This window comes from Bombina bombina, chromosome 6 (assembly GCF_027579735.1).
Source record: "Bombina bombina isolate aBomBom1 chromosome 6, aBomBom1.pri, whole genome shotgun sequence".
NCBI lineage: Eukaryota > Metazoa > Chordata > Amphibia > Anura > Bombinatoridae > Bombina > Bombina bombina.
Window position 1 is genome coordinate 858,684,263 of NC_069504.1, and position 15,572 is coordinate 858,699,834.

Below are 15,572 nucleotides of genomic sequence, written 5' to 3' on the forward strand. Positions count from 1 at the left end.
GCCCCAGTGGCTTCATGTCATCCTTAGAGGGGCATAATAGCCCGAATCAAAATGTATACCCATTAGGCAGGCACAATTAGATTTGGACATATATGGAAAAAAAAAAGATTAAAATAATTATTGCATTTGTTTAAAAATGTTATATGATTGGCCCCTTTAACGGAAAACAAACAAATGTACATGGCAAAAAAATTAGATGATTCATTTTTGCAATTTAAACTCTAAGGGGTCAATTTATGAAGCAGCGGATGCTGCTTCCGACCCACACCACTTCAGGTCTGCTTAAGACCACTGCTCCTTTACTATTCCATCACCTGTGAGGCAGTGGACAGCAATCCGCCCCGATCGCATACAATCAGGTTGACTGACACCCCCTGCTAGAGGCCAATCTGCAGAGGGCGGCATTGCACAAGCATTTCACTAGATGTCAATCAACGCATATGATCGGGTTAATTGACATCCCCTGCTAGCGGCCAATCTGCAGAGGGCGGCATTGCACAAGCATTTCACTGCAATGATAAATGCCGACAGCATATGCTGTTGGCATTTATAGATGTTCCGCTCGCACTATAATAAATCGGCCCCTAAAGGTAGGAAAGGCTTTTTTTTTCAGAATAAGCAAGGAATCTAAACAAATGCTTTCTCGTTGTCCATACCTATTATTAATACACATGCTATGCATACACATGATATGCATTGGCAAAACTGTTCCTAGTAAAAGTTCTCAATATTAATGCGCCTTATGCACATATTCTGCACATGCTCCGTGCCATAACATTCAATCACCATCCCTGCTCAAAGTCAGTAGTGGATTGTATGATGCATCAGACTTAGGGGGTTATTTATCAAAGCCTCAACTATGCTGCATTCGCCGGCACAAATACGCTCACCTAACATACGGCTGTGGACCTGAATATGATCTAAATCCTATTGGCTGTTCCAATCAGCCAATAGGATGAGAGCTCAATCCTATTGACTGATTGGAACAGCCAATAGGATTTTAGCAGATCTAATCCTATTGGCTGATTGGAACCTTTCAGCCAATAGGAATGCAAGGGATGCCATCTTGGATGACGTCACTTGCATTCAAGCTCCAGTTTACGGTGGTGACGATATTGAAGAGGAGCTCCACGCCGGATGTCTTCAGGATGGACCCGCTCCGCGCCGGAAGGATGAAGATAGAATAGGCCGCATGGATGAAGACTTCGCCAGATGGATGAAGATGGAAGAGGCTGCCCTGATGAAGACTTCTTGCCGCCCGAATGAAGACCTCTTGCCGGCTGGATGGATCCTTCAAGCGGAAATTCAAAAACTGTAAGCGGATCGTTGGGGGTTAGTGTTTATTTAAGGGTTTTTTTTATTTTGGGGAGGCTTTTTATTTTGATAGGGCTATTAGATTAGGTGTAATTAGTTTTTATTTTTAATACTGTGGTTTGTTTTTTTCTGTACTTTAGTGTTTTTTATTTTTTTGTAACTTAGCGTTTATTAATAGTAGATTTAAATAATTTGAGTAGGGTTAGTTTTTTTTTTAATATGTAATATAGTTAATTTAATTGCTAGTTTAATGTAATTTTAGTATAATAGTTAGGGTAGGTTAATTAATAGTTTAGAATTAGTTTATTTTAATTCTACAGGTAAGTTTAAATTTATTTTAAGATAGGGATGTTGTAATTTTAATGTAAAGTTAGAGGGTCGCTAGGTTTAGGGGTTAATAGCTTAATTTAGTTTATGGCGATGTGGGGGGCTGGCGGTTTAGGGATTAATAGGTTTAGTTAATGGTAGTGATGTGGGAGGCCAGAGGTTTAGGGGTTAAAACATTTATTTAGTGGCGGCGGGGTCCAGGAGTGTCGGGAAAGGGGTTAATATGTTTATTTAGTGGCGGCGGGGTCCGGGAGCGGCGGGATAGGGGTTAATACATTTATTTAGTTGTGGCGGTGCTGGGGAGCGGCGGAATAGGGGTTAATAACTTTTATTTAGGGGGCAGCGATGTCGGTGCGGCAGATTAGGGGTGTTTAGACTTGGGGCTTATGTTAGGGTGTTAGGTGTAAACGTTACTTGTTTTGTACCATAGAAATCAATGGGATATCTGGCAGCATCGAACATAAGCTTTCGCTGCTTCCAGACTCCCATTGATTCCTATGACATCCACGGCCTCCAGGATGGCGGATTGAAAACCAGGTATGCTGGGCCGGAATAGCCGCAAGCGTACCTGTTAACTATTTGATAACTTTTAAAAAGTGTCAAATAGTGCCAAATGTGTATTTGGAACATCTGTAATGACATAAGCATTGATCTGTTTCAGATTGAGACCGGCGGATCATATGTAACATCACAGATTTCCACTTTTGCCAGTCTGTAGGCTTTGATAAATAGGTCGGATCAAGCTTGCCACAATTACGCTGCAGAATTCCAGCGTATTTGCGGTTGACGACTTAATAAATATCCCCCTTAGTGTTTGGATGCTGTTCCACAGCGAATATACAGTATACATGTGTATGCCACTGAAACAGTGATAACTATTACTAGAAGCATTTCTGTAAATACATGTATATTGCAAATGTTGATATTGAAAACTAAACATTGCTCATACACATTACAGTGTTGACTATTATGTTCTTCTAAGTAGTATATACAATGCAAGTTTTAGGTTGTCAAGTTGATAGGTCAGGCTGCTGCCTTAATTTGGGCAAAACACATTTACAATAAAATAAAACCCTTTTTGCATAAACTTTCTATTTTCTTGCTGTTAGTTTAACTGTAAACTGAAAGTTTAGTTTATTAATAATATTGCTGTGGGAGCATAGCCTGTGATTGATAGTGAGGCCTCCTGCCTTTTCTGTGGAATATTCATTAGTTTTAAATAAGGTTTGTTTAACCATATATTTAAATTTTGTTTTCTATAATTATCTAGGAAATACATATAACATTTTATATATATATATATATATATATATATATATATATATATATATATATATATATATATATATTGCAGTGACAAGGGAGAGCACTCTCAGTACATCAACTGCCAGGGTGCTAGTACAATTAAATATAGCTGAACACAAAACTTGCACTCTCTGGTATACCTTAATACAAAAAAACTAATGAACAAATCTGTCTGAGCTTAATAATAAGTGCAGGTGAATTAAGCATATGTGACATGTATCTCATAACCAGAGCAATATGATCTACAAGAGGGAGCAAGCAAAAAATGAAATGCGCATAAACAGGCGTATCTTACTTAGACCACAACATAAAAACTATATGTCAAATTACATAGATTACACAGAACAATGTGGGCAAAAACAGATCAAGGCATATTATACATTGATTAGGCTCCATGAAGCCGTTATTATTTACGGAAACATTACAGCATAATCGAAAAGCATTGTCCAAATACTTCCTGAAGGGGCACATGCATGATAGACCCAATCAGCAGCCAGCATCAGCGTTGCTATGGCAACGCACCGTTAACTGCCAAAGTACTCGCAATAGTAGGGGAAGACCCAATCAGCAATGGGAATCGAGTGGGCGGGATTAACCAACGATGCATGGTCACAGCAAAACACGGCCGCTGCACAAGAGAGAAGATAAAAACACATGTTAAAGGAATCATATCCAATATGCGCATCACAGTGGAATTAGATGAACCACTTACTAGCTCTGAAAATATACATCACCATAATTACATAAATGCGTATTATACATGGGGAATCATTGTCTTTTGGGAATAATTGGTTTACCAAATCAGGTACATAGTGGTGTGCATAGTGGCATGATCTGTGTGTAGTATGGATTGGAGGATAAAGTTGACACTGAACTCAAAAGCTTGCACAATTAAACTAGTAGAGGCAAATGTAAATATCTTGTTCCCAAGAGTGTGTAGGGGAAAAAATGTTTAATGCACTGTACCCCAAAATAAGAAAATTAGGAGAGTTACCCCACAAAAAGGGGCACAAAGAATATACTGGGCAAACAGTTATTACAATGATCTAGGACTTTAATTAGATTTGAAACAGTATGTGGACCCTCATTGTCAATGACTAAACAGTGCCAGTCTATGACAGTATTGAGTCCATTAGGTTGCACAATGTTCAGGCAATAGATCCACCTTGCTTCTGTTTGCAGGAGTATCTTGTTCCTATCACCCCCACTTTTTAGAGGGGGGATGGGGTCTATTAGGACAAACTGAAGATCATTCACCGTGTGGCCGGCCTCCAAAAAATGCCTCGCCACTGGCTGCTCACTCTTCTTGTTCTTTATGGCAGTCCTGATGGCCGATCTATGATTGGCAAAACGTATCCGGAGATCATCTGAGGTCTTACCAACATAAAACGTCGCACAGCTTCAATTCAGCAGATAGACCACATGAGTTGTGGTACAGGTGATAAAGTGCTGAATAGAGAATCTCTTATTGGTATGTGGATGTCCAAAAGTAGGGCCAGGTACCATAGCGTTACAGGTCGTACACCCTGCACACCTAAAGAAACCCTGTTTTTTATTATGATGGTGCCAATTAGCTTTCTTGTAGCAATGGGAAGGGTCTGTGATCATTAAAGTGTCCTTTAGATTCTTGTTCCTTTTATAGCCCACTCTAGGATGTTGCCATTTATTAAATGGAAGAAATGGATCACTTTTAATGATGTTCCAATGCTGGTTAAGGCTCTTGCCCAAATTGCTGGTGGCAGGACTGTATACAGTGGTAAAGGTCAGGTGTGGTGTACTGTCCCTAACTTGGTCAGCAGCCGTGAGTTCGGAACCTTCAACCATTTTTTTACTTTGTTCAATGAGCCTTGGATTATAACCTCACTATACAAATTTGCAAGCCATTTCAGACAGTTGAGACTTTCTCATTGGTGGTTCAATGTTATTCATGGCTACACGGATCATCTGTGCCTTAGGGATTGCTTTCAGTAAAGATGTTTGATGGTTACACATCGCATGTAACAGTGAATTTCTATCCGTGGGTTTACAGTAGAGGGAAGTTCCCAATAGATTTTGTTCTTTCTTAAAGATCTTCAAATCCAAAAATCCAATTGCACTATCATTGTGACTCAGTTTGAATTTCACCAGGTTGTCCAGGGCATTCAAGTGGTCAAACCTCCTCAGTTCTTCCACTGTACCACTCCATACGATGAAGAGGTTGTCAATGTAGCAATGATAAAACCTCACCTCAGGTTTATCAAAGACACCCATCACTGTCACCTCATACTTCTCCATAAATAAATTGGCCAAGGAAGGAGCCACATTTGACCCCATGGCCATCCCCGATACTTGTTGGTAAAAGCAATGTTCAAAACAAAAATAATTAAGCCTTAGGCTTAAATCGAGCATCTGGATAAGGAAATCGTTTGGAGGACTGATGTACGGGTATCTATTTAAAGCCTCCATCACACATTGTTTGCCAGTTTTGTGTGGTATGATGGTAAATAGACCAGTGACATTGGCAGTCTCAGGAATCCATGTGTCTTCAACATGGAGTTTCACGACTTCATCAATTAGCTGTTAAGAATCACATACATACGATTGCATGTTTCTTTCTAGAGGTTGCAAGAAGTGGTCAACAAAAAAACGCTAGTCTTGAAGTGATTGAATTACGTTCTGAGACAATCAGTCTCCCTGGGGGTCTTTCCATGTTCTTATGGATTTTCGGCAGCGTGTACAATATAGGGCAGGAAGGAAAATCTAACTTCAAATACTTAAGAGTATTCTCATCTATCCAACCAGAGTTGTAACCCTGTAGTACCGCTTTGTCAATAATACTCTTGAATCCAATCCATACTACACACAGATCATGCCACTATGCACACCACTATGTACCTGATTTGGTAAACCAATTATTCTCAACAGACAATGATTCCCCATGTATAATACGCATTTATGTAATTATGGTGATGTATATTTTCAGGGCTAGTAAGTGGTTCATCTAATTCCCCTGTGATGCGCATATTGGATGTGATGCCTTTAACATGTGTTTTTATCTTCTCTCTTGTGCAGCGGCCGTGTTTTGCTGTGACCATGCATCGTTGGTTAATACCGCCCACTCGATTCTCGTTGCTGATTGGGTCTTCCCATACTATTGCGAGTACTTTTGCAGTGAATGGTGCGTTGCCATAGCAACGCTGATGCTGGCTGCTGATTGGGTCTATCATGCATGTGCCCCTTCAGGAAGTATTTGGACAATGCTTTTCGATTATGCTGTAATGGTTCCATAAGTAATAACGGCTTCATGGAGTCTAATCAATGTATAATATGCCTTGATCTGTTTTTTGCCCACATTGTTCTGTGTAATCTATGTAATTTGACATATACAGCTAGATTACGAGTTTGGCGTTAGCCTTAAAAAGCAGCGTTGGCCGGTCCCAACGCTGCTTTTTAACGCCCGCTGGTATTACAAGCCTTGAAGGTACAAGTGCACCGCTCACTTTTTTGGCCAGACTCGGAAATACAGCAAATCCACTTACGTCATTTGCGTATCCTATATTTTCAAAGGGACTTGCATAGCGCCGGTATTACGAGTCTGACCAAAAGTGAGCGGTAGACGCTCTCCTGTCAAGACTGGTACCGCATTTTAAAGTCAGTAGTTAAGAGTTTTACACTACAACGCCGTTGCATAAAACTCTTAACTAAAGTGCTAAAAAGTACACTAACACCCATAAACTACCTATTAACCCCTAAACCGAGGCCCTCCCATATTGCAAACACTAAAATAAATATTTTAACCCCTAATCTGCCGAATCGGACATCACCGCCACTATAAAAAATATATTAACCCCTAAACCGCCGAACTCCCGCATCGCAAACACTATTTAAATATTATTAACCCCTAATATGGCAGCCCTAACATCGCCGCCACCTACCTACATTTATTAACCCCTAATCTGCCACCCCCAACATCGCCGCCACTATAATAAAGTTATTAACCCCTAAACCTAAGTCTAACCCTAACCCCACCTAACAAATATAATTTAAATAAATCTAAATAAAATTACTACAATTAACTAACGCCTAGATTTAGAGTTCTGCGTTAGCCGTCAAAACCAGCGTTAGGGGGTCCTAACGCTGGTTTTGGTCTACCGCTGGTATTTAGAGTCAGTCAGGAAAGGGTCTAACGCTCACTTTCCAGCCGTGACTTTTCCATACCGCAGATCCCCTTACGTCAATTGCGTATCCTATCTTTTCAATGGGATCTTTCTAACGCTGGTATTTAGAGTCTTGACTGAAGTGAGCGTTAGAACTCTAACGACAAAACTCCAGCCGCAGAAAAAAGTCAGGAGTTAGGAGCTTTATGGGCTAACGCCGGTTCATAAAGCTCCTAACTACTGTGCTCTAAAGTACACTAACACCCATAAACTACCTATGTACCCCTAAACCGAGGCCCCCCCCACATCACCACCACTCTATTCATTTTTTTAACCCCTAATCTGCCGACCGCACACCGCCGCCACCTACATTATCCCTATGTACCCCTAATCTGATGCCCCTAACATCGCCGACCCCTACATAATATTTATTAACCCCTAATCTGCCCCCCCCCCAACGTCGCCGCTACCTACCTACACTTTTTAACCCCTAATCTTCCGACCGGACCTCGCCACTACTATAATAAATGTATTAACCCCTAAACCTCCTCGCAAACCCTATAATAAATTTTATTAACCCCTAATCTGCCCTCCCTAACATCTTTGACACCTAACTTCAAGTATTAACCCCTAATCTGCCCACCGGACCTCGACGCTACTATAATAAATGTATTAACCCCTAAAGCTAAGTTTAACCCTAACACTACCCCCCCTAAATTAAATATACTTTAAATCTAACGAAATAAAATAAATCTTACTAAATAAATTAATCCTATTTAAAACTAAATACTTACCTGTAAAATAAACCCTAATATAGCTATAACGAATAATTATATTGAAGCTATTTTAGGATTAATATTTATTTTACAGGCAACTTTGTATTTATTTTAACTAGCTACAATGGCTATTAAATAGTTAATAACTATTTAATAGCTACCTAGTTAAAATAATTACAAAATGAACTGTAAAATAAATCCTAACCTAAGTTACAATTAAACCTAACACTACACTATCAATAAATTAATTAAACTACCTACAATTACTTACAATTATATACAATTAAATCAACTAAACTAAATTACAAAAAAAAAAACACTAAATTACAAAAAATAAAAAAAGATTACATGAATTTTAAACTAATTCCAGTGCAAGTCATATCTGCTAAAACAGTAGTGTACATTTAAAAAAAAAATAAACCTTTTTTTAATTTGAAATAATAGCAGTCAGTTTCCTTCACATGTGTGCGTTTCAGGTCCTGCCAGGGCACAGTGTGACACCAGTGCAAGTCATATCTACTAAAACAGTAGTGTACATACATTTCTGGCCACAAAAGTGATGGAAAAGTTGTTTCAAGGGGACTAACACCTGGACTGTGGTATGCCGGAGGGGAATCTATGGCAAACTCCCATGGAAAATTACATAGTTGATGCAGAGTCTGGTTTTAATCCATAAAGGGCATAAATCACCTAACATTCCTAAATTGTTTGGAATAACGTGCTTTAAAACATCAGGTATGATGTTGTATCGTTCAGGTAGTGTAAGGTTTTTTTTTTTTTAAATGTACACTACTGTTTTAGCAGATATGACTTGCACTGGTGTCACACTGTGCCCTGGCAGGACCTGAAACGCACAGGTGTGAAGTAAACTGACTGCTATTATTTCAAATTAAAAAAAGTTTTTTTTTTTTTAAATGTACACTACTGTTTTAGCAGATATGACTTGCACTGGTGTCACACTGTGCCCTGGCAGGACCTCAAACGCACACGTCTGAAGGAAAATGACTGCTATTATTTCAAATTAAAAAAAGTTTTTTTGCTTTTTTTTAAACGTACACTACTGTTACACCAGATATGAGTGGTGGCACTGGGCAAGTGGGCACAGTATACGCTGTGAGCCTGAGCTGGCAGGCAGGCTGCAATTAGATTACACAGGAAAAAAAAAAAAAGCAGAAGACATGTTCTAGCCCTAAAAAGGGCTTTTTGGGGTGCTGTCCTTACAGCAGAGATCAGATGAGTCCTTCAGGACTGTAGTGGACACTGAATACACTAGCCTAGCTATCGATTTCCCTATTAAATCAGCAGCAGCTACACTGTCCCTCCTCTCACTAAGAATGCAGGCTCCGAATGAATCTAAAATGGATGCTGTCCAGGAGGTGGGAGGGTCTGGGAGGGAGTGTCTGCTGATGATTGGCTGGAATGCGTCTTGTGACTGTGAGCTACAGGGTCAAAGTTTACTCAATGATGACGAATAGGGGGCGAATCGAACATCGCATATGTTCGCCGTCCGCTGCGAACACGAACATGCTATGTTCGCTGCGAACTATTCACGGCAGAACTGTTCGCGATATCACTAGTGATGACGTCTCCCGGTAAGGTAATCTTCAGGGGTTTAGTGTTAGTTTTTTTTAAGGGGGGATTGGGCGGGTTTAAAACTTTTAGAGTAGGGTTGGTTGTGTGGGTGGTGGGTTTTAATGTTGGGGGGGGATTGTAATTTCTTTTTCAGGTAAAATAGCTGATTACTTTGGGGCAATGCCCCACAAAAGGCCCTTTTAAGGGCTTTTTGTAATTTAGTGTAGGGTAGGGCTTTTTTATTTTGGATGGCTTTTTTATTTTGTTAGGGGGATTAGATTAGGTGTAATTAGTTTAAAAATCTTGTAATTTCTTTATTATTTTCTGTAATTTAGTGTTGTTTTTTTGTACTTTAGATAATTTTATTTAATTGTAATTAATTGTATTTAATTTAGGTAATTAATTTAATAATAGTGTAGTGTTAGGCGTAATTGTAACTTAGGTTAGGTTTTATTTTACAGGTAAATTTGTATTTATTATAACTAGGTAGTTATTAAATAGTTAATAACTATTTAATAACTATTGTACCTAGTTAAAATAAATACAAAGTTGCCTGTAAAATAAAAATAAACCCTAAGCTAGCTATAATATAACTGATAGTTATATTGTAGCTATTTTAGGGTTTATTTAATAGGTAAGTATTTAGTTTTAAATAGGAATTATTTAGTTAATTGTAGTAATTTTATTTAGATTTATTTAAATTATATTTAAGTTAGAGGGGGTTAGGGTTAGACTTAGGTTTAGGGGTTAATAACTTTATTATAGTGGTGACGACGTTGGGGGCGACAGATTAGGGGTTAATAAATGTAGTTAGGTTGCGGCGACATTGGGGGCGGCAGATTAGGGGTTAATAAATCTAATGTAGGTGTCGGCGATGTTGGGGCAACAGATTAGGGGTTAATAAGTATAATATAGGTGGCGGCGGTGTCCGGAGCGGCAGATTAGGGGTTAATAATATAATGTAGGTGTCAGCGATGTTGGGGGTTAATAAGTGTAAGATTAGGGGTGTTTAGACTCGGGGTTCATGTTAGGGTGTTAGGTGTAGACATAACTTTTATTTCCCCATAGGAATCAATGGGGCTGCGTTAGGAGCTGAATGCTGCTTTTTTGCAGGTGTTATTTTTTTTTTCAGCCGGCTCTCCTCCATTGATTCATATGGTGAAATTGTGCACGAGCACGTTCAGCCAGCTCACTGCTAATGCAAGCAGCGCTGGTATTGAGGTGAGATGTGGAGCAAAATTTTGCTCTTCGCTCACTTTTTTTGTAGTTAACGCCGGGTTTGTAAAAACCCGTAATACCAGCGCTGTCTGTAAGTGAGCGGTGAGCATAAACTGCTTGTTAGCACTGCACAGCCTCTAACGCAAAACTCGTAATCTAGCTGATAGTTTTTATGTTGTGGTCTAAGTAAGATACGCCTGTTTATGCGCATTTCATTTTTTGCTTGCTCCCTCATGTAGATCATATTGCTCTGGTTATGCGATACATGTCACATATGCTTAATTCACTTGCATTTATTATTAAGCTCAGACAGATTTGTTCATTAGTGTTTTTGTATTCAGGTATACATTGTATTTGTTTACTATGGGATTGGGTGGTCACTATGACTACCATTTGGCGTTTTTTTTGGTCCTAATTATGGGGGGTGGGGTTTTTGATTGTTTGCTATATATTGTTTGCATTATGTATACACTGTGTCTGAGGAAGGGGATACTTTGTCCTTGAAATGTCACTACTTTCACAGTAAAGGATTTTTCGAGAAAAGACCAGAGAGTGCAAGTTTTGTGTTTATATATATATATATATATATATATATATATATATATATATATATATATATATATATATATATATATATATATATATTGTAATTGATAACATAATAATTGCTATTGCAGTAGTGGCTCTAACCCCCCAAATAACCTTATATATTTATATTATTCTGTCATCAAATTGTTAGTACGTCAGAGTGTAGCATGTTTTTCGGTTGCCACAATCACCACCACCACTACCACCAGTAGTACCAGCATTTGCACTACCAGTGCAGAGCATGCATCTGATTTTACTTGTCTAAGCGGGACAAGCACTGTTGGTTCTGTTTCACAGTGTCAAATACCATTGTCTGCTCCTACGGCTCAACTAAAGGGCCAGCATAAGTTGAAGCAGCAGTGTTATCTTCAGCATCAGTTGTAGCATGCATTCCCATTTCCATCAGGAGTCGTAAATATGCAGTGCCCACCTATACCGCAAATTGTAGCAACAGCAGCATGAGTATGAGTAAGGGTCGTGTAAGCCCTCCCCTAAAACAGAAGTGGACAGTATGGGGAACTGAAGGTTAAGAGGCTGAATTGACATCGCTTGGCTCAAAGCTTAGTACTAGGATTGGGAGGGTGTCTGAGTTTACCAAGCGGACTCTGTGTACACGTCAGATTTTGACACAATCTACTCCCAAAACCATCTGCACCCGTGTTAACCACAGTGCTACCATCAGTTCTGCCACTGCCAGTTCTGCCACTCTCCTGATTACCTCCATGTTTTATAGCAGCAGCAGAGTGGGTTTATCAAAATCTGAAAGGTGTTCTCTGTGCAAGCACAGCAGTAGCAGCAGCGCTAGGCAGAGGTTGCATGAGATGTAGAAGATCGCATTGTGCGAAAGTTTTGAAATGGTTAAATCCTCAGTCTCTGTTTCATGCAATAAGATTATTACTGCAACTCCCAACATGTCTGCCTTACTCTAGACCAGGAGGAATTTGATTACAAGTCAGAGGAAATGGTGGAGGAGGAAGAGACACCACTAGAGAGTCCATGCAAAATGGCCACCATCAACCCCTGTTATGGAGCAGCACATTCCTACAACAGCCTCACCCAATAACCATATTGCCAGTTCCACTAGTGACACAGTCTCTTATTCTATTATTTAAATTGCTTTGTTTCCATGCTATTCTGTGTTGAAGAGATACATAGGTAGGTGTATAGAGCATTACATGGTGCACTACAAGTGCTCTTGCAAATGTATAAAATTCTTGCTGCCATAAAGTGCTTCAGACACGTGAATGTTCCTGAGCTTACATCCCTGCTTTTTAACAAAGGATACCAAGAGAATGAAGAACATTTGATAATAGAAGTCAACTAGAAATGTGTTTAAAATGGCATGTTCTATCTGAATCATGAAAGAAAATGTTTGTTTTTTATGTCCCTTTAAACTGCTGAGCACAACTTAAAAAAATGAGTTACTACTCACTATGGGTCTGATTCTAAAAAGAACTCGCTGGCATGAGGAGCAATCATCAGCTTATTGTACTGAGCATCATATTGTAATATGTCTCTCCTTCACATACAGAAAATTAGGGAACTCCTCTTATTCAGAAACACAGTTCTCAAGGTAAAAATTGTCTTTAGAGTATTCCCTGAAGGAACGTGTAGAAGTCACTAGGCACTTTATAGCATCTCACCCGACCAGAAAGCTTTAGAGAACCAGGTAGGCCCAATGTTATTGTATTTCCTCCTGTGCCTGCTGTTCATTTTTAAATATTTTTGCTATTTCAATATATATATATATTTTTTTCATTTATTTAATTAACGTTTTTAAATTGTAATAATGTAATAATAATAATGATAATATGAATGAAATAAATACCTGTAGCTTTCAGGTTTGTTCTTTTTATATCCGTCACTTTTCCATTTTCTGTCATAACTTCCACACTACAGCAATACCAGCCATTGTCTGAAACGGTCACATGTTTGATGCAGAGTGACGCTAATTCTTTTCCAAACAAAGATATCCGTCCTTTGTAATTTTGATGCACAATCTGAGTTGTGCTGTTGTAAATGACCGTGTCACAAGCTTCAGTTTTTCCAACACTCCATTGCACACTATAAAAAGACACATTGGATACTCTCTTGTCTGCTCTGTAATGACAAGGAATCTTTACAGTGTCATTAATTAATGCTTCAACTTGGGTTGGTTGATCCACAATTAATGTTGTATCTAAAAACCAAAGAGGGCACAGATTTAGTTATGAATTAGCAGTAGGCAGTGTTCCTTTTTTGAGAACTAAAGAATTAAATCAAATGTTATTCTATAAAAGAAACATTTTGTAAAGTGAATTCTTTTACTTTTTTTTTTTTAAATAGCATATAGTGTTTATGTAAAAGTAACCAAAACGTATTGGGCCAAGCCACAATTGACCTACAACTAATTTTTTTTTATAGTGGCTACATTTTTGCACGGCTTAATGACCAATCAGCATAGAACATCTGGTTCCTGATGCAATAGTAGCCCTGATCTACGTATATGTGACCAAGCAAAAATAGATTGAAAGCGTTCAATGTCATAATTCAGCTCACCTTCTTTCTAAGAGGTTAATCAAATGTATTTATGTATTTATTTCTTTTCTTTTCATAAGATGTGTTATTTTCTCTTAGGAAGATTTCTGTTAGGTGTGGAGGGGTCCCCTGTGTGTTTATGTTTATTTAACATTTACTAGCTAACACTACTACATTACTGTTGATAAAGCAAACAAGGGGGAGCGAATGAACAACTGTGTCGTGTGTTTCTCTTTAAGTACAAATATTTAGACAATTCTCCTTTTATTAAGAATAATGCAATAACGTACTTAAAGAGTACTTTCAAAACTCCTTTCCATTCAAAATATATCTTAATTAATAAATACATAGATATTTCATAGACAGTTCCCTGTACTATTTTGTATATTGTCCAAAGTAGGCTACATTACAAACACATTACAATCGTTGGCACGGGGGGGGGGTGTTATCTTACACTTGGTCGTGCACAAAGAATAAGGCAAAATCTGGAATTGCAATTGTATGGTAAAATATTTTCCAAAGCATCTTAATGCAGCCACCATCTGTAACAATCATTTGTTGGTGCCAGCAGGAGGTGTGGGAGGAAATCCGGGAGACGGGTGGGTGATCCAGCAGCAGAGGTGGGAGGATGGGGGTGCGCCCTACACTGTGGAAAATACGCTTCAGAAAAAGGGGGGGGGTGTGGCGGATCCCTAACTAATGATTGCACAAGGGGGGGGGGACCACTACACTACAGAAAAAAGGATTGTTTTATAGGTACTGGCAGACAGCTGCCAGTACTTAACCCCTTAATGACCGAGGACGTGCAGGGTACGTCCTCAGAAAAAAGGCAGTTAACGCCTGAGGACGTACCCTGCACGTCCTCGGTGTGGAAAGCAGCTGGAAGCGATCCTGCTCGCTTCCAGCTGCTTTCCGGTTATTGCAGTGATGCCTCGATATGGAGGCATCCTGCAATAACCTTAGATGGCCATCCGATGCAGAGAGAGCCACTCTGTGGCCCTCTCTGCACCGGACATCGATGGCCGGTATCGTTGGTGGGTGGGAGCCGGTGTGGGAGGTGGGTGGCGGCCATCGATGGCCCTTGTCATGTGGAGGGGGGCGGGATCGTGGGCGTGCAAGTCCGGGCGCGCGCGGGGGCGCGCGCACGTGCACGTGGGGGCGCGCGGGGGGGCGCGCCGGGGCAGGGACCGGGTGGGGACCGCTGCACTACAGAAAAAAATGTGTCCCAAAATAAAAGTGGGACAAGTAATTTAAAAAAAAAACACCTTATTCGGTATTTAGGTGGTGGGGGTTGGTGGGGGGGGGGGGGGGTGGGGGGAAATAACAAAAAATAAAAATTAAATAAATATTTGATTGTGAAAAATGGGTACTGGCAGACAGCTGCCAGTACCCAAGATGGCCCCCAATAAGGCAGAGGGGGAGGCTTAGAGAGCTGTTTTGGGGGGGATCAGGGAGGTTGGGGGCTAAGGGGGATCCTAAACACAGCATATGTAAATATGCTTTTTTTTTTTTTCTTTTTAAAAAAAAAAAAATCTTTTATTTTAGTACTGGCAGACTTTCTGCCAGTACTTAAGATGGCGGGGACAATAGTGGGGTGGGGGAGGGAAGGGAGCTGTTTGGGAGGGATCAGGGGGTGGGATGTGTCAGGTGGGAGGCTGAACTCTACACTAAAGCTAAAATTAACCCTGCAAGCTCCCTACACACTACCTAATTAACCCCTTCACTGCTAGCCATAATACACGTGTGATGCGCAGCAGCATTTAGCGACTTTCTAATTACCAAAAAGCAACGCCAAAGTCATATATGTCTGCTATTTCTG

The 15,572-nt window shown here is 39.8% G+C and overlaps 1 protein-coding gene across 2 annotated transcripts in view; it reads right to left on the reverse strand.

Moving 5' to 3' along the window:
- Positions 1-15,572, reverse strand: part of LOC128663791 (uncharacterized) — a 331,967-nt gene that overhangs the window by 167,202 nt on the left and 149,193 nt on the right. For both annotated transcript variants that reach the window (XM_053718293.1, XM_053718294.1), the window contains exon 3: positions 13,065-13,415. In XM_053718293.1, coding sequence (XP_053574268.1) covers positions 13,065-13,415 — 351 coding nt within the window. The remainder of the gene's footprint in view (positions 1-13,064; positions 13,416-15,572) is intronic.